Genomic DNA, 19,285 nt, shown 5'->3' with positions numbered 1-19,285 from the left:
TGCCATCAGCTCGCCTGTTCCTTTACAGCCATCGACCAATGGCAACAAAAGTCTCGACGTGACGATGACCACCCACACTGTCACTTTCTTCCAGACTCCCTTGTGTTGCTTTACGTTCTCGCCATTCCTGCTGGACTCTCATCCAAGCTTGTATCCTAGTATCAAGGACCCTAGCGTGTTGTAGCGCAGGCATCGCCTGTGAACTATATTGTCGAGCCTGTCATGCCACCTACGGACCAACGCTGTCGTGGCCGTGAAACCATCCATGTACAACGCCTGAAGCCGTATTACGACCCCATGATTCTGTGTTCACTATGAGTCGCCAGGATGGCTCCTTTTCCTATGGGGGGCGATTGTAGTAAAAAGGAATGCCCGGCGCTGCAGACACATCGCCAGTCGTCCGGGAGGCGCGAGCTCCAGATTGCCTGAGCTGCTCTGGTTAAGACACATTGCCTGCTGCTCTCTAGGACCGTATTCATATAAGAATACAAATATTATAACACGCTTTTAGTTTCAAATCGAAGATGATCTCACATGAATTGTTATCTTACCAACCTGTATGTTACCTAATCTAATTCTAACAGCATTAAATATTCTGGTGGTGTGGCAAATTTAATTAAAGATAACATTCAGGCTGTTCTGCTGGTGACATTGTTGACCTTCAATGCCTGCATGTTAAAATTTCTTGCTGGGGTCACAGTTTTATCTTACACGCTTTTTATAGACCTCTGGATGCTGCACCAGATATGTTAGTGAGGCTGAATATATATGTCCATGCATGAAAGAAACAAAATTGTTCTGCTTGGTGATTTTAACCTTGGTGATTTTAACCTGCCAGGAGTAGATTGGGAATGCCTTATTGCCACTAGTCAACATTACAAACATGTTAACATGATGTTTGAAATTATGTTAGGATACAACTTGATGCAGGTAGTCCACGAACCAACTTGTGTACAAAATGCATCCAGCTTGGTGTTAGATTTGGTATTCCTCAGTCGAGATTTCTCTGATTACACACGATGACTTCATCGGGACATACTAGTACTAGCCCAATGACGTAGAAACTACTCTATATCATTTTTTCACTTGTACTCAACTAATAATAATAAATATGATTTCACTGTATTATACCACAGAAGAAAGTGCTACTTGTCTAATTCTATTCAATTCTTAGCTAAAAGAACTGATTCACATTACCCTTGAGAATGCGGCGGGGGTCCAAGAATGTTTTCACTCGCTCATGTTTTCTTGGTTTCTGTATTGCATAGTGTTGCTATTGTTTTTCCTGGCTCACAAAGCTCCTATTAAACATGCAACTACATGCATGCAACATTCAAGCAACTCAATAGACAGAATCTGTCATACTGTTGCATGTCACTGTGGGTAGCTATATACATGGGCACGGCAACGACAAAAAGAAACTTGCAACAAAGTTTGATATTTGTATGAATCAATGCAATAGTACAGCCATTAAAAAAAATTGTCATTTTGCCTGGAGGCAAAGCACTGAAAGCGATAGCACGGTTTAGCATTGCACTGGAGGCGTCTCGGGAGGCTGGCGTGACGAGTGTGCCAGTAGCATTGCAGGTGTCGCCCCTCAATGCCACATGTGATGGGATTAACTAGGGAAAACATACAGACGCTGCTCAGTGCTGTCGGCGCTCTGCGCGTTCCAGTTTGACCTTGGCTGAGCTTGAAAGTCAGATTTACGGAACCAGGCGATAGAGTTTGTACCTGGAGCAGTAGTGTTATCACTACAAAAAACCTAAAATGTGCCAAGAGGTGAACGTTTTAACCAGATGGTTCTAGATGTAGTTGAAAAGTGCCCTCGTCACCAGAAAAATGCACTTCATGCTGCCAGCAGTAAACAAAGTGGCACCATCTGACAGCTAGAAATCAAAACATTTTCGTGGCTCAATGGCCTCCGAAACTGTGGCACATGCCCGATCTTAGGTGCTTTGTACTTTGTGTGAAATGGGACCAAGCGAAGGCTGAGTTTACAATCTATTTCTTGCTGTCACAAAGGAGAGCAAGTAGCAAGAGCTAATTTGGATTGAGCCAGGCGCACTAGTTGTTGTTTCGCAATCACATGGTAATGGGCCTGCTGCCACGTGGACTTCAGGTGACAAGAAGTATTTATGCAAGCACAAGAAAATTCTGCATCCATACGATGCCTTCGGATGCTGTTGACTGTGTCTTCACTCGGTTTCTGGCCGTGCTATTGCTTTTATGCTTGAAAAACAAGAAAAATACGCAGATCCCACACAATGTAAGAATTGATGTTACGTAAGCTTTCTGTGCTGTTTGCATTCATTGACGGCATTTAGCGGCAATGTTGACAGCATTCTAAAGTCACGATTTGAAATGTTACCTTGCCTGCACCACTTGTGTTTGTCCACATAGAGCACATAGAGAGATGCATCAATGCACGCATAGAGAGATGCATAGAGCCATCCACATCTATGTCTGGGGCAATGGCATGCAGACTTTGAATATTTAACTCTTTGTCAGATTTTGCCGTACATGTACGACGGCGGTTTTCTGTCCCGCAAGGTCTTTGCCGTACGGGAACGGTTTCGACCCTCCGTTTGAAATTTCACGCCATAATGACGATGCATGCTTACTGGGAGGTGCTGCCACCTCTTAGGACTTACAAGAAGCGTTTGAAATTTGTGCTACCTTCTTGCAGAGATAAACAGAATTGACTTCTAGCTTCAGCGCGTCGTGCAGACTGCGGCAACACCCCTTTTGCGATTTCGCCACGTGATCGCAACGAAGGCTCGCGAAACGTCATTTTTCTCTTTGTCTGCACTTTCTTGAAGACGCGGTGGAAGTTGATTTCTATCTTGATTGGGGCTGCTCTTAGCTTGTTTATAACCACTGCTCGTGAGGTATTCTCGCTCTCTGCGGCTGTGCGGAGACTCGTGTTTCAAGGAGTACCACACTCTGAAATACTATTGAACATTTTGCAGTTCTGAGTGATGCCGACACGAAAATACTGTTCCTAATTTTTTTTTACTATTTATTCCCGACTTTATACATCTTGTACATCCAAGATCTGCAATAAAGTAATTTGACCACCTGGGAAATTTTTCTTCAAAATAATTTGACCCTCAAAGGGTTAAGGACATATTGAGACGTCTCCATTTCTTGCGGCTTATTGCAGCCTGTCTGTCAATCGTGTGATCAAGACAAGTTCTTAATTTCCGCTTACGTAACTGGAGCATCTCATCACGCAGAGTTCGATCCGTGGTATGACTACAATGCTTAAATGTGAAGTGACCATTTCTATTTAGATACACAAGCCACAAACGTTGCCTCTTATCGTAGGCAACCTGTACATATGTACCATCCTGTGATTTCTGCATGGTCATTACTTGTACGAGAGAAAAGCTGACCCTCTTGCAAGTAGCGTTATCGTGCTTGTACGCGACTACGGTTACATTGCGCTTGTCTACAGGCACCCACTGGGGTCTATTGCCGGCTGGTGTACCATGTCGGGTTTTGCCCCGGTCTTTGCAACTGTACCCAGTGACGCATGAGGAAACTCAAGCCACAGACATTGTGGATCATCATGCTCATTGGTTTCTATGTACCTTAGCAAGCTAACATTGATGATGACTAAGCCATAAAAGACATCTATGTTGGCGATAATTATGAAGGGTTTTGCAATGCTTAATTCGAGTTTTCTTGGCACAAAACAGAGAGACATGTCATTGATTAATTCATTCCTTTGCTAAAGAAAGCCCTAACGAGCAATGCTTTTCAACAACGCGTTTTCTTTTTTCCGTGTTATGTCAGGTGAACTGCCTCAAGCACAGAGGGGTAAGATTAATCACCCGCTTCCTGACTGCATCGGTGCGGGATCCAGTTGTACCCATTCCCTGCCTCTTCCTCTCTTTCTACTCCCTCTCCAACATTCTTCCTACCTCCTCCCTGGACTGTAGTTGCTGTTGAGTGTGAGCACGGCCGCAGCTCCTGCAATGCTTTAGAGAGGGGGGGGGGGAGGTCACGGCTAATTACGACGTCCACAGGTCATTGTGGCTCCCCTCTACAGAAACGTGGTTGACATCGCCTATCTTGTCTCCCACACCAATGTAGCGAGCTGTCAAGTACCCTCCCCCTACTACCTCCGACGCAGTGTGCAAGGCAGCAGCAGCAGTGGAAACGTCGAAGGAAGAGGCAACGAAAGCTTCACTTTAAAAGAAAAAAAACGTAGAGACAGCTGTTGGCCGCCGTTTTACTGACCGACAGCAGCAAAGGGCAGTAATGGTATCTGCAACGACACAACTTCTTCCACGTAGGTCGGCAATTTGAATTGAGTGAGAACTTCGGACTCTGCAAATGCGATTTTCTAATAAACCAAGTATTTTCTTGGTACAAGCGAAGCGTGGCTTCTAGAATGGTATTTTAACAGTTCATGTTGACTTATTGTTTGCATTTTCTGTCCCTATATATACATAAAAAAAAGTTGGGGGCTGTAAGGAACAGTGCTTAGTAAAGCACACTATTTCTAGGTTAATAAGACAAAATTTGTTTTTTCTGAATTAAGCTTGATTTTTTTTAATTATTTCGCTATAAGAGTTTGTGTCAGGCACATCAAAAGGGGTAGCTGGCCCATGCCATCGTCCGACTCATCCATGCTAAAGACATTGTTGAAGGGAGGAATGTGTTGTCATAGAGAACAAGGAGTACTGGGTTTATTTACAATATCTAGATGTAGAGAGGAGAACGTTACCTCTCATCAGTCTAGCATGACTGAATTGAAGCACATTGAGGAGCCCAAAAAGTCTGTTTAAATCTCCTCTGGCGAGGGGGAGGTGTACTAATTGCCGTTAGAGACAGCTTACCATCATCACTGATAAATCATGACGACAACACCGAAGTAATATAAGTAAGCCTGCACAGTACAATTGGCGAAAAAGTGTTTGGAATCTGTTATACACGTGCAGGGTGTCTACCAAGTTGACATTTCCCAATTCCCTGAGTTTTCCAGGTTTTCCCTGAGCCCCTTTGCGAAATTCCCTGAATGAGCCAGAACTTTGTTTTATGTCAAGACAGGCTGACACCACGTTGCCCGATGCTGTCACTCTCTAGTAAGCATGCTGAAACAAAAAAATGACTTAATCCAGTTTGAATAGTAAGGAGTAATATCTATTTTATTTAAAAAGAAAACAGAAGGAAGGTGTTAGTAAAATGCACAGCGAAAGAAATGGTAATGCCCATTCCAAATTGAGTCGAACATTTTCAAATACGAATGAAAAGGAGGTGCATACATAAGTAAATATTTTTTAATATCAGCTATTTCTATCAACTGATAGCAAGCTCATCTGTATGAGGTCCTGAACTTTGTCACAACTAAGGTTCTCTCTCAGCAGCTGGGAAGTCAACCTCAACTGTCCTGACATACTCTCAGCCCGTACACAACATCTCAGTGTTGGGTTTCACTGCTTAAACAATTTATTTTGGTTTGGACGAAGGACACTTGTGTCTCAGCGTCAGCCAACACTTAGTTTTTTTAGCTCAAGCTCCTTCAAAAAGGCGGCGGCACCCTTCCTTTCCCGTTAATTCCTCAGTGCATCGGTCCTTTCTGTTCTCATCCTCCTTCTACCACGCTTTCACCACATGGATCATCTGAAGCATCCTCTTGGTCAGTTGTACAGTCAACATTTGATTTTTCGGACTTCCGAGGGGCCGCAAAAAAAAAGTGAAAAGAAAACGGGCAGTCTAAAAAAAATTAATGCATGTCTTTAACTGCCTTTAAGGGCTAAAATTACCACAGGCACGTCTGAAAAAGCTCTGAAGGCCTGCCAGTACGCTTATTAGGCATATCAGGGCTTGTACTGTGACAGGAGACGGTGTGCACGCACGTGTAATTAAGGAATACATACTGTGTCCCGTTACAATTGCCCCCTTCCCACGCTTGTTATGCTTCACCGCCTAACACTAATGTACTGAGGCGAAGCTAACTTTTGGAGACTGGCATTAAGCAACGCGCTGTGCTCTGCGAGCTTCAAAGCCAATCGCGAGGATTACAAAGGTGGAGTCGGTGCCATTGGTGATAGCGGCGAATTCTTTCAATGAAAAACACGGCACCGCACGGCAAGAAGCTTAATAGCGAACATAGAAGCAGCTAGGCCTAACGTTGCCGCGGTGGTGGTTAGGGCTGCCAGCGGATCTGCCTGCGTTAGTGCCGGTTCGAGGCGGCGAGATAATCAAAATAGCGGCGGTGGCGGCTTTGATTAATGCCATTTCAGACCTGCAGTCAGGGCAATATACATTGACTATATGGAGTACGTGGTGGTGCCGCAAAACCGTGCAAATTATCGGGCATGTCCGAAAAATCGGGCGTCTAGAAAATCGGTCGTTAACTACTCTGGCAATACATCGTGCCGATGACACGGCGTCAATGACGATTCGTTGCGATTCTTCTGTTACTGGAGACAGCATTAACACGACTTTCGTTCCCTTTCAATAAAGTTACAGCTAATTTTCCCTGATAGAAGCACAAATTCCCTGAGTTTTCCCTGAGTTTTTCCAGACTGTTCAAATTCCCTGAGAATTCCCGGTTTTCCCGGTTGGTAGACACCCTGACGTGTCACATGGACGTTTGGAAGGCCTTCCAACCAATAGTTAGTTGACTCAAAGGTCAAGTTCGAGCTGCTACACGGGCGGTTTCGAAGGCCGCCGAGTCAATAGTCTATCGAGTCAACGGGGGACGTATTCTGAAACGTTCGCCGCGGCGAACTTTTCGCACTGGCCACGCCTCCGCCGTAGCGGCGCGCGCTGAATGGCTGCTTTGACAAAACCGGAAATTCGGGTGGCGCAAGTGAATTTCCGGTTTTGTCAAAGCAGCCATTCAGCGCGCGCCGCAACGGCGGAGGCGTGGCCAGTGCGAAAAGTTCGCCGCGGCGAACGTTTCAGAATACGTCCCCGGAGCACCCTACAACTCTATCGAAATCTCGGCGGCCTTTGAGCAATGAAAGTGGAAACAGCGCGAACATGCCCTCTCGTTCACAGTGCACTCATACTCACGGTTAGAAAGAACAAATCAAACCACAATGCTCTAAAAATACTATATATGAGTGTTATTAATTGATCAATGAAGTATTTTTGCCACTTGATATGTGCAAACTGCACATACTCTCAACAACAGCGACGTGCTTGTGTTCATTTCTTCCTCCATGTTGTCTAGCACACTCTCCCTCTACTCCATGTGCCTTTTTTTATGTATAAACAAACAAAAGAAATTATAGTGCTTTTAAGTGGTTTTAATGTTGTTTAACTTTTCGCAACATGAAAACGATAATAAAGATCTGCAGCGCCACACAATTTTGTGAGACACGCCTGAACCACTCAATGGCCTTTCAAAAGTGCCATGTAGCAGCATGACAACTCCTTTGAGTGGGTAGAGTTGTGGCATTTCAAAGGTCGTCGATTGAAAGGCCTTCCAAATGTGCCCGTGTGACACAGGTATTACCATCCACCAGACAGTAAACCTCATTTTGCTATTTCTTATGCCTTTCTTCAGAACAAATAAAAAAAGATATGGCCGCTGCACCTATCTTCCTTTATAGAAACTTTAATCATCCCAGCATCAATTGGCCACTACTTTCAGTACCCAACAAAACACCCTTTAGTGAACCCAAACAGTTTTGTGAATTAACTCTAGACTTTAACCTCCACCAAACAATAACATGCTCAACTGGGCAACAACACCCAGGATCTCTTGTTAACATCTAGCCCGGAAAACAAAAAAATGTGAGTTTGTTCCCTGGCTTTAGCGACCACAGCGTACTTGATATCAGCATTTCATTGCCAATAAAAAAGAAAGCCCCCATGCAAAAATTAATCACCGATTACAAGAAAGCAAACTTCAACGCATTTAACCACGAACTTGCACTTTTCTACGAAGATTTTCGACAGTCATACTCTGCTCGCTCGGTCAACAATTGGGAATTATATAAAAACACTATGCTAAACTTTAAAAACATATATATCCCTACTATCCTTATATATACCAACAAATATAACCAGTGGTATACGCAACACCTAAAATGTCTACTTAATAAGAAAAAACGCCATTATCGGACAGCAAAGTTAACTAATAACGGCAGAGCTTGGGATAGGTACGAACTAAGTGTCAATAAATAGATTAAGGAATTGAAAGCTTCCAAAAACTAATTTTTTTCAACTGACCTCTTATCAATCCCTCAGTCTAGCCCTCGTAAATTCTTTTAGATTATCTCCCCGCCTAAACGCCAAACTCAGCTCCAGCTATCAAACGACGACAATGTACTAACTCAAACTGCAAAATATTGACACGTATACTTATCTTTATCGGGCAACCACGTTTCGCAGCCTAACAAAAGTAATCGCACAGCATGGGACGCGCCTGTATGTACCGAAGTTTCTGGAACGTTATCGATGCTTCTATCTGCTGTCTGTTGTCGCTGAACGTTATGTTATCTGATTGCATCACTTGACGCGAATGGTGTAGAACTTTGTGGAAGGCATGCGGGTCAGCAGGGCTGTAGCATATTGTCACTACCACGTGACAATATGCTACAGCCCTTAACTTCTTCACATCAGTATTTTCCCCTGCTATAAACTTCAGTTCTAACAAATTACCATACCGCTCGCTAACCACAATGCCCGATATCCAGATTAACGCTGATGGAATAGCTGGGCTAATACAGGCTCTAAAATTATCCTCCTCGGCTGGTTGTGATCAAATCAGCAGCAAATTACTTAAAAACACCAGTTCCCTGTCAAGCACAATACTAAGCTTACTTTTCCAACAAACAATCAGTACTGGAGAAGTTCCCCACGATTAGAAAAAAGCTAAGGTCATCCCCGTCCATAAATCTGGTGATCGAACAAAAGCATGTAACTATGGTCCAATTTCTCCAACCAGTATCCCGTCTAAACTGCTGGAACATACCATAGCAACCAATCAATAAACTACCTTGAATCAATTAACTTCTATTCATACCAGCATGGTTTTAGAAAACTATTATCCTGCGAAACTCAGCTCTCTGAATTCGCCGATGAAATCTTGCAACACATGAATGATCACCTACAAATTGACACCATCTTCTTAAACTTTTTGAAGGCCCTCGACTGCGTCCCCCACAATCACCTACTTGCCAAATTATCTACTCTTGGAATCCCCCCCCCCCGTCACTGATTACTTGGATTGAACATTTCTTAAAAGGTCGCATACAATACACATCCACTAACTCTTACGGCTCACACCTTTCTGATGTTACATCCGGTGTCCCCCAGGAAGCAGGCTTATCCCCCCTGTTATTTTCAATCTATATCAATGACCTGCCATGTAGCACAAAAACCAGAATTCGTCATTACAACGCCATCAATTAACCCTGGTGATCCATTGACCAACAAAAAGGCACTATCGTTTCATAGTGCGAAAAATGGTTCATGCCTCTTAACCTTAAGTGGCAATGTATGCCCTTTTCCCATAAGCGCAGCATCACAAATTACGCATACCACATAAACTCAACTAAAATACCATGAACAGACTTCTATTAGTATCTACATGTTCACTTGACATCGTCATTAATCATGGGTTACTCACATTGAAACAATATGCGCAAACGCCTCGCGCACACTCGGTTTTCTACGTCGCAATCTGAAGCTGCATCGACCGCTATTAAAAAACTTGCTTATCAGACATACGTTCGGCCGAAACTGGAGTACGCATCATCTATCTGGCACCCCTCACAAGCATATCTCACCTACAAATCGGAAACCATTCAGAATCGTGCTGCACACTTTATCATGTCAAACTACTCAAGTAAAACCAGCATAACTGAACTAAAACGCACACTCGATCTTCCCAGTCTTCAATCACGTCGTATCATCTCGCGTCTCTGCATGCTTCACTCTTTCTACTATCACCCAACAGCCAGACACCCTCGACTACAAACCCCGCCTGGAATCTCTCCCCGCCTCAACCACAGCTGTCCTATCACGCACATTCAGTGCCGCATGTCTTCGATGAAGGATTCTTTTTTTCCAAATTCAACAGCGCTGTGGAACACTCTTCCCGACTGTATTGTTTCTACCGCAGACCACACGACTTTCTATGAGAAATTAACAATCCACCTCACCTAGACTGTTTTGTTTAAAATGTGTTTGCTACTTGACCCCTCTTAAGTGATTAATTGTTAGTGATTCATTCTCATGCATTGTATGTATTTAGTAGTATTTATGTAGTATGTATTTTGTTGTATTTAGTAGCCTTTTTTTCTTTTTTTTTACACAGTGATTTTGATGATAGTGCCGCTTGCTCAGTTCCTTCCTAAGCGTTGTGTCCTTTGCCATTCTTCGTCTATCTTTTCTTCCTCTTTTTCCCTCTCTTGCGTGATGAGTTCCTCACACTTTGTTTGCCCCTGCCTTATGTAAAGCCTCCGGGCCTTTAAGGCTTCAACAAATGAAATGAAATGAAATCCCTAGGCCAGGGAAATTTGCCGTCCCACCTTCGTTCAATCGGAGCATTCAAAGGCGTCAATGAACTCACGTTGAGGGTGAGGGTCATACACTCACTCCCACACTTTTGTTTAGTGAACACACAGAAAGGTGGGGACATTCGCAGATAATGATTGTCACACGTAAGTCAAACTGGTCTTGGTTCCTAGGATGATACAATAATTAGCTGGAGCATCTGTCAAACGACGGTGGCAGTTGCCGGAGTCCGCGGGAAAATACCGTAGAACACCCTTTTCTAGGAGTTACTTGCTCCCATCATCAGTGACAGCGACAGTGAAACAACCAGCAACACTTAATCTGGCAAACATGTCTCACCCTGCTGTCATCGCAGGTCTTTCCAAGGGATGCATGTTAGCTTCACGAAGCTATTCATCAGAGTGGTGCAGGAGAGGCTACAAGGTCACTACGCCCCCTGGCCAATTGTAGCGTGGTGTATATCATTTCTGTCTTAAAGACAGAATTCAATGGCACTCAAGCAGACAAAAAAAACTGCTTTGTAGATCTTTGCCCATATTGGGAATGCATTTTTTTGGACCTAGTGTTCATGCCCACAATACTTGAAAAGAAATCGGAGAGCATAACTGTGAGTCGGCCTAGTTGGAACCGATTCAGCATTTTGTGCACAAAACAAACAGGGACAAAGAAAAGAGCAACACAAGGACAAGCGCTTTCTTTTCTAACAAGTGGTTTTATTTTCGAAGAACCACCTGCTTAAATACCCACACATCTGCATGATCCATTCAACCAAACACGCTAATAGCACATATAACAGTTGTGATAAAATGCCTCGTATCAGCGCTACCCAGTCAACATAAAAACAGCAAAGCGCATAAAACACGCACTTAAGATAAAATGCGTTAAAGATATGATGACAGGAGCAAGTTCTCTTTATCTAACAATGAAACAGAGGGATGACTGATGCATTTTTCCTTTAGTTTTGCAATCCAGTGAGCTTCCACAATTTCTCTCGTATGTAAGCGCTCCTCCTTGTGTTGCTCCTTTTCTTTGTCCCTGTTTGTTTTGCGCACAAAAAGTTTTTCTAAATATCAAAGAGGTTCGAGCTTTTGGCTGCTGCTTGGAGTTGCATGACCCATTCCCTATAGTCACTTCTGTGCCACTAGTTTGCAGGCACAGCCAGTTGAGTGTGTCGCACAGTTCACGGATGGTTGTCTACGTTTTGTGCAGTAGGAAGTCCAGTGGTCCAGTGGCTCGCCCAGATTGGAGGACATAGGTGGCCTATGCCAGACTAGAGCTGATGACACATGCCGGTACCCACTTGACAAAAGTTCTTTTCAATTCTGCAGTGGACATTTTGTGCAGTAGGAAGTCCAGTGGTCCAGTGGCTCACCCAGATTGGAGGACATAGGTGGCCTATGCCAGACTAGAGCTGATGACACATGCCGGTATCCACAAATTTCTTTTCAATTCAGCAGTGGAGATGAATGGCACCCTCAGTCACCCTGTAGCTTCTGGTTAGAGCTGTCTCAGCAGCACTGACTTGGGGATAGAACATCCAAAGGTGTCTTAAATATGCTTTCTATGAACATTTCACATGGTCCTCTGCCTGTGACCTCATATGGTGTGGTTCTGTACTGAAATAAGAACCTTTAAATCTGGGTCCAGAAGAATACTGTTTTTGATTGTGTTCTTGACAGTCTATACCATCATTTGAAGCTGGATGACAGTGCAGTACAAGCATGTGATGTATTAACTTTCATGTCAGGACGGCAATCATGTCTGTACGACAATCGCCGGAACCTGAAAAGTCCCATATGTGTATTCACCGTGAGCAGTTGCTGTGCCTCCTCTTCAAGCTCAAGCTGTAGGTGAGCCTTCGACAAATCCATTAAGGTGAACACGGTCCCTCCAACCAGTGACGCGAATATGTCCTCTGGCAGAGGCAATGGATAGTGGTCAAGTTCAAGATCTCGATTGACCGTGACTCTGTAATCCCCACATATCCTAATTTCTTTTCCTGTTTTCTTTGGCACAATAACTAGCGGTGTAGCCCAATCACTGTGCCCGACTCTGTACACCACACCAGCTTTCTCAAGGTGATGCAATTCATTCTCCACTTGTTCGCATGGTACTGGTCTCGCCTTACAAAAAGTTGGATGCACATCGGTTTTCATTCGGATATTACCAGTGAATCCTTTGATAGAACCATAGCCTGGCTCAAACACATCACCATACAACTGTTTCAACTTCTTTTCAGCTTCTGCTGCTACCATCTGCCTGCCCTCCTGTACGTTATCCACGTCACGTTGCAACTGCTGAACAGCATTCTGCAGGTCAACTTTTAGTGTGGTCATCCAATCACGACCTAAAAGCGTTGGCATGCGGGCTTCATTTTCTTGCTTTGCAACTATCAGAGGCAGATCGTAGCTTCGGTTCTGATGAGATACATTGACGTTTGCTGCGCCTTTCACTTTGAGTGCAGTGCCATCATACACTCCTAGATGCACGTCGTCTGTGGAACAGGGGTAGTTTGGAAAATTTTCATCAAAGTCTCAGACATTATGGTCACAGCTGCTCCCGTGGCTAGTTCCATCAGAATCTCCTTGCCGTTTACTTTTACTTTAAGCACAATAGGCGGAGAGCTATGAACTTGGTTAGTCGTACTAACAGTAAGCAGGTCTGTTGACGGCAAGGTCTCCTCAACTTTGTGCATGACCTTTGTTTTGCTTTGCACATTTTCGCTACATGCCCTGGCTTCGAGCATTTGAAGCAGGTACTTTTGAGAAAAGGACAACTCACTGGCACGTGCAGTCCACAGCATCTATGACAGGCACAAACAATGCCTTTCCCACGTTGCTTCCTTGGACCGTTTTGGGGGGGCACGCTGCTCGTTGCTAGCGGTCTTCGTCGCGTGTCGCCTGCCTTGTGTGGTGGGCTCCCAGTGCCAGTAAACGTCGGCCGGACTGGCGGTTGACCCCTGCGGTAGCATTTCTTGGGCGTCTTTCTGGGCAGTTGCCAAGGCTGTGGCAATTTTGCATACTCGCTCCCAGGTGGCTTCGTCGTCTGACAGGGCAAGAAGACGGCATCGAATCGAATCCGTCCCGATTCCAGCAATCAGTCGATCCCAGAGTGCTTCTTCCAAAAAGCTTCCAAACGAGCACGTCGCAGCCAGTTTTTTCAGCTCGACGATGAACTGTTTTAGGCTTTCGTCCGGCTCTTGCTTTTGCTGGTAAAAGTGATACCGTTTGGTAACGACTGACCGTTTTGGAGCATAGTGCTTTCGGAGAGCTTCTGTAGCTTCTTTGTACTTGACTTCTGTTGGTTTCTTCGGCAGCAGCAGGCTAAGCAGAGTCACGTAAGCCTTTTCACCCAGGATTGTTAAGCAGACTTGCAACTTCTTACTTGCGTCTATTTCATTGGTGGTTCCATACAGGTCGAACCTTTCCAGGTAGACGTCGATATTGCCAGAGTCTGGGCAGAACTCGGCCAAAGATCCCAGGGTGGTGGTCATCACTGATGTCCTCGCTTGCCGTGGCGTCATTGCCATTTCCTCAGGCTTGGTCATCGCCTCTGCCCGAACGATCTTATCCTCGTCGCCATGTTGGCCAGAGATGCCGTGAAGTCAAGCATTTATTCGGACAGCAACACGAACATAACAGACAGCAATGATTCAGTGGCTTCACCTTATAAAGGGAGCATGGGTGCAGCCGAGGCATGCGATTGGCTAGCAATACAATAGCACATGTGAACAGTGACTGCGTGCATCAGATACGCAACGCACAGTGACAAGAGACAATACGCTTGATAAACGTTGCACAGATACAACACTCCCCTTGCAGGATTGCTAGAACTACATGACTTGAGAGTGAATAATTTTTTTTGTAGCCTGTTCCACAACAGCTGGTGACAACAGTCCAAGATACTATTAAGCAATAAAGCTTCAGCATCTTCTGGCAGGTTTTGCTGGCAATAGTAATTTACTGAGGGCATTAGCAGTATAGGTGAGGCTTGTACATAAGCTTGTAAGTAGAACCATCTGACTGGCAATGCTTGCACTGGAAAGGGCTTGTCAGCACCCTGCAATCCCAGTAGTGGTTTATGAACCATATAAACAGGGAAAGAAATGCCATACAGGTACTGACGGACTTTTTCAACACTAAATGAGAAGGCTCACACTTCTTTTTGCGTTTGGCTATATGAAAGCCTGGAATGCGCTGACACACACACTAGACATGTGTCTGAAAGGCGAGCTCACGTGTCCACGTAATCTATCAAAAATTCAATGGCCTGTTAGGCTGGCCACCTGTAATGTTGCTAAATATGCTACCACCTCAAAATTCCTTCCAGAGGACTGACTGTTCAGCTAGTTGGCCTATCATTCTGACTGGAAAACAGCACAAGAAAATTTGGAAATACACACAGGGAGCTGACAATGGAGGCCGAATGCTACTGTCAACTGTTTATTTCCATCATCTGCTTCTATGTTTTCAATGCCAGCCCAGTGATGCCAATACCGTAGATCATTGAGGGGTACCCCTTTTCCAATAGTTGTTCACAGTTTGCGGAAGCATTGCTTATGGGGTCATGTCAAGTATTTTATAGCACGTCATGCAAAAGGCAAGGTGCGGTCAAGGAGCTGCAGCAGCGCCCAGGTAAAGTTGTCCATCCTCTATGTTCTTCCTTCGAAGCTGGGAGGTGGCGGGTTAAGACACCTTGTGGTGGACAGTGTAAGCCAACTAACAGTGAGACTGTGATTGTGTGCCGCGGTAATTTGCGTCCATGTGGAGTGCATAATTTGCTTCACGGCGAAGTAAGCCTGGACTGTTCGACACAGGATCGCTTTGACTCCGGCTGCAGAGTCGAATCTCGGCAGAAGAGACTTGGGTTGGGAATAAGGGCTTAGCACCACACAAATGACAGCATCTCCGTTGAGAAAAATGCGTTTAAATACACTGCTTATTGCTCGACCTGCAAGGTCTAGAGCAACAAAATAATTTGGTACGCTGGTTTTCCCAAGCTTCGCCAGTGACACACAGGCGAAGTTTGTATGCGAACGGATCAAGCTGTTGTGGTGGTTCGTCACCCATTTTTTTTTCGTCCACTTGGTGGCGAGTGGTAGAAAAGCATTGTCCGTCACGGGTGGCATCTGTGGTGTAGGTTGGTTGCTCTAGCCACAACAGGCATAAGATGACTAGGTGCAGCAACAGTGGACCACGGTCTTATTGGGGAGCAAATGGGCAGGCATTTAAGAAAAGTATTTTCACGGACACACCAATGGGTAGTGGTGGTAGCGAAAAACTTTCAGCGGTTGTGCAAAAAGTACAAGGAGGTATGCTCGAGATGACCCTGAAGGGGTCGCCCCTAACAAACACTAGGTGGAGTCCCGAGTACAGGACCCCAGTGGCGGTAGCCGCCGCCAGAGAGCACTCAACTAGGGCCTTTTGGGCCCGTAGGTCTGAGCAGCCAAGCAGAGCAGCCTACCGGGTAGGGTTGGGTAATGAGGGGGGGTGGAGGAAGCACGGTTGGATGGGCAAGCTGACACCATGTGGTAGAGGTCTGAGGACTTTTCCGCACAGTGCGGGCAAGCTCTGGTAAAGGCCGGATCGAAATATTTGACAGCCACCGGGCACAGCATAGTGTTGGTAAAGAGGGGGAGCAGGAGGCGTCCCGCCTCCTTTTAAAGGCCTCTACGCAGGTGGGGATATAGTTTGTGGCCGGATTTACAATAGGCTGTAATTTCTGTAAATGAGTAGATTGGGTTGAGGTTGGAGTCCTGATCGGCGGGATCAGAGAAGAAAGGAGCCCGGTGAGAAAGCGCGTGGGCAGCAGCATCTGCTGCCTCATTTCCCTCTAATCCCACGTGAGCAGGAGCCCAAACAATGTATCGGGGGTGGGGATCCCTGGTTGGGAAGCTAGATTGAAGGATACCATAGGCCAGGAATGGAATCTGACTGTGTTTGTAGTTCCAACAGGCCCCTCACAAGTCAGTAATGATAGTTGAGTGCGAGAATCAGATGCAGCCAATGCAATGGCGAATCCCTCCGCATATGTTATGTCACTAGCGTGAAAGCTAAGGCCGTTAACTGTTTTGCCTTCTAGACCACCGTGGCCATAAACCATCCCTTATGGTGTGGTCTGGAGGGGTCCACGTAGAAAATGCCTGGTTTGGAGTCATAATGGCAAGCCAGGCCCTCCACCCGAGCCAGGCGTCTGCCATCATGGTATGTGCGTGTCATGTTCTGGGGAAGAGGGCGCACGTCTAGGGCATAGCGCCATTCTTGGGGCGTACATACACGCTCTTCTGTTTGAGAGGTTGGAGGTGTAAACATGCAAGGATGATGCGACCCGATAGTGTCTGAGGAAGACGTGTAATTTGGTTGGTAAGATGAGCTTCCTTGAGCTCCCAAAACGTATTCACCATCCCCAGGCCCAGAAGGCACTGGTTAGAGGTGCTGACCAGGAGATCGAGGACCGGTTAACTATCTTTCGGAGGATGACCTCAAGGGCATTCTCCTCATGCTTGCGGAATGGAGTCAAATACAAGATTTGACTAGTCACAAATGCATTGGCCAGCTGCAGGGCATCTTTGCATGCGAGACCCCCCCGCTTGTTGGAAACCTGGCAGACCATGCAGCCCACCTGGCCCCCACCTGGCCCCCACCTTCCCTAGTGTGTCGGACCGGCGGTGTTGGTTGAAGAAAAGTCTGAGGGCTCTAATCTCAGGTTGTACCGGGATTGGACCATACTGTAGAGAGAGCAATTTCGGACGTGCATTTTGGTCACAGGTGGAGGCCGTTCCCGGGGTACAACACGCACTGTACGCAGACATCACCATCTGGGCCACGCAAGGCTTTTTGGGAGACATGCAGGCCAACCTGCAGCAAGCACACCACCCACGCCTCCCGAACGAGCTTATCACGCGCGGTAGTTGGGCATGACGCATGCGCTCGAAGGTGCTTATAAATCGGTGGTGTATTCATGAAAGGAAACTGCTGGTCAACGCCAAAATTCTTTAACCAATCGCGTGGAATAGAAACATTCTGGCGAACATGCAAGAAGTGGTCCATATTTTCGCAAGTGCCACATCATCTTACAAGTTTGCCAAGGCAAAAATATACGGCCAACGAAACACGAGCATTTCACTTGTTAATCCGCCGTTTTGTGGTTTGTTCACCGCTGTACCTACTCGCTATAAATACCAAAAAAGAACCGTAAGGTGAGAAGTAATGAAGCTCTGTCATTAATTACTTGACGGCACTACTTAAAAGACAAAAAGACATAGGCTGAGCGTTCGTCGTTAGTTAAAAGGGTTCAACATTACTGCCCACTGTAGAATCATTATTTCATTCTTCCAGCCACGGCATGTTTCCCGCGCAGCATGCAAATCCGCAACAATAGTTAGGTTCCTTCTCGCAGGCACGTACTTTGCGGTCCATGACCTTGTTTGAGCGCAGGTTGCGAACGATGCTATGTAGATCGTAGGAGCCTCCCATGCTGGGCGACGCCAGTCATCGGCGAAATGCAGAAGGCAAACGGTGGATGCGTGGATGTTTGACACATAAAACCGCGGGCGACTGACGTGGATCAGTGTTGCCAGGTTGGACAAGGCGGCGTAGCCCAAAGCTAGAGAAATGGTAGCCCAAATGTAGCCAAACACAAAAAAGAGCAAAACAAATTTGTAGCCAATATAGCCATTTTTATTTATATATACATTTTCACATACGATTACGGTAATCCCTTTTTGCGCAACCCGTCGTTACCAAATGCCCGTGACGCCGCGACGGTCTTCTCACTATACATTACCTACATGTATTTCTTAGAAAAATTTACACCCTTTGGGGCGTATCTTGTCCCACAACTATAATCGTCATCCGTGTTGCCCGCGTTTCCTTTCTTTAACGCTGCGAGCCCGGTACTTCCCAGTCACGAACGGCATGCGCGTTATCAGTGTGACGCAGCATTCTCGACAGGAAAGTAGCGAGCGCCGAGTTTTCAGGAAAGGAAACGCAAGCAAGGCAGATGACGATTATTGTTATGGGACAAATATACACCCCAAAGGGTGCAACCGTTTTAAGAGTGTAGAGGGAAATCTGGCGCTGCTGCGCTGTGGGCCGTAAAAGGCGTAAACTGGTGACACGCGCGTGGTAGAAGTAGCCCCGAGAACGAACGCGAGTGGCGCTGCGAGCGCCGCTCGCGTGACGTCAGGGCACGGACTCGCGCCTGTCGTCTGCTACAGTTCGTGCGTTGTACGGGCGCTTTCTGCGGTGTTTTCGTTTGTTCGCCCTCGTTCTCTCTGCTTGTATACTTATGGTGGTCGCCTGAAATATATTTTTACGACGTCTTCCTTTGCGAACATTTATTCAAAGAGCTAATTTCTTAGACAACAATGCAGCTCTCGAAGGCAACGCTACAGTGCCAGCCGAAGCGACGCAGACCAGCCCATTGCGGGTTTTTCATACGCGGATAGACAATCGCAGAAGCATAGCCTATAGGAATCCAGTTATGATACCATACCTGCTGCGGTGCAACAAGTATGTCACAAAGCTGGCTATATATGACTTCTACAGCAGTTACGTTGATTTTATTCCGCTAAAACAGGTTTGCTCACGACGAGTAGTTCATGGTATAATATCGAATTTTTGCATTTCCTCACAGAAACGCTCGGCAGTAGCACGGTGACTTAACTAATACTGGAGCTTAGACTCTACACGCCTCACTTGCTTCTTTAACTGCTTGTCAACATTAGGAGGTTCTTCACGTGTTTATTTTTTTTTAAGCGGCGGAAATTTGAAGTAAAGTTAATGAAGGCTTA

General features: G+C 45.8%; 2 protein-coding genes across 8 annotated transcripts in view; both read right to left on the bottom strand.

Moving 5' to 3' along the window:
* Nucleotides 1-18,079, bottom strand: part of tefu (Serine/threonine-protein kinase tefu) — a 1,084,056-nt gene extending 1,065,977 nt beyond the window's left edge. For all 7 annotated transcript variants that reach the window (XM_070538252.1, XM_070538256.1, XM_070538258.1 and 4 more), the window contains exon 1: nt 17,898-18,079. In XM_070538252.1, coding sequence (XP_070394353.1) covers nt 17,898-17,966 — 69 coding nt within the window. In that variant the 5' untranslated portion in view covers nt 17,967-18,079. The remainder of the gene's footprint in view (nt 1-17,897) is intronic.
* On the bottom strand, nt 13,295-13,984 carry LOC135917932 (uncharacterized). Its single transcript, XM_065451573.1, has one exon. It carries the CDS (start codon nt 13,982-13,984, stop codon nt 13,295-13,297), a length of 690 nt encoding a protein of 229 aa, XP_065307645.1.
* Nucleotides 18,080-19,285: the final 1,206 nt, after the last annotated feature.

This window comes from Dermacentor albipictus, chromosome 5, assembly GCF_038994185.2.
Source record: "Dermacentor albipictus isolate Rhodes 1998 colony chromosome 5, USDA_Dalb.pri_finalv2, whole genome shotgun sequence".
NCBI classification, from domain to species: domain Eukaryota; kingdom Metazoa; phylum Arthropoda; class Arachnida; order Ixodida; family Ixodidae; genus Dermacentor; species Dermacentor albipictus.
This window is presented reverse-complemented; position numbering and strand designations above follow the sequence as displayed.

Coding starts and splice junctions, on each gene's coding strand:
- LOC135917932 (XM_065451573.1), bottom strand. CDS start 13,984: ATGACCACCACCCTGGGATCTTTGGCCGAGTTCTGCCCAGACTCTGGC.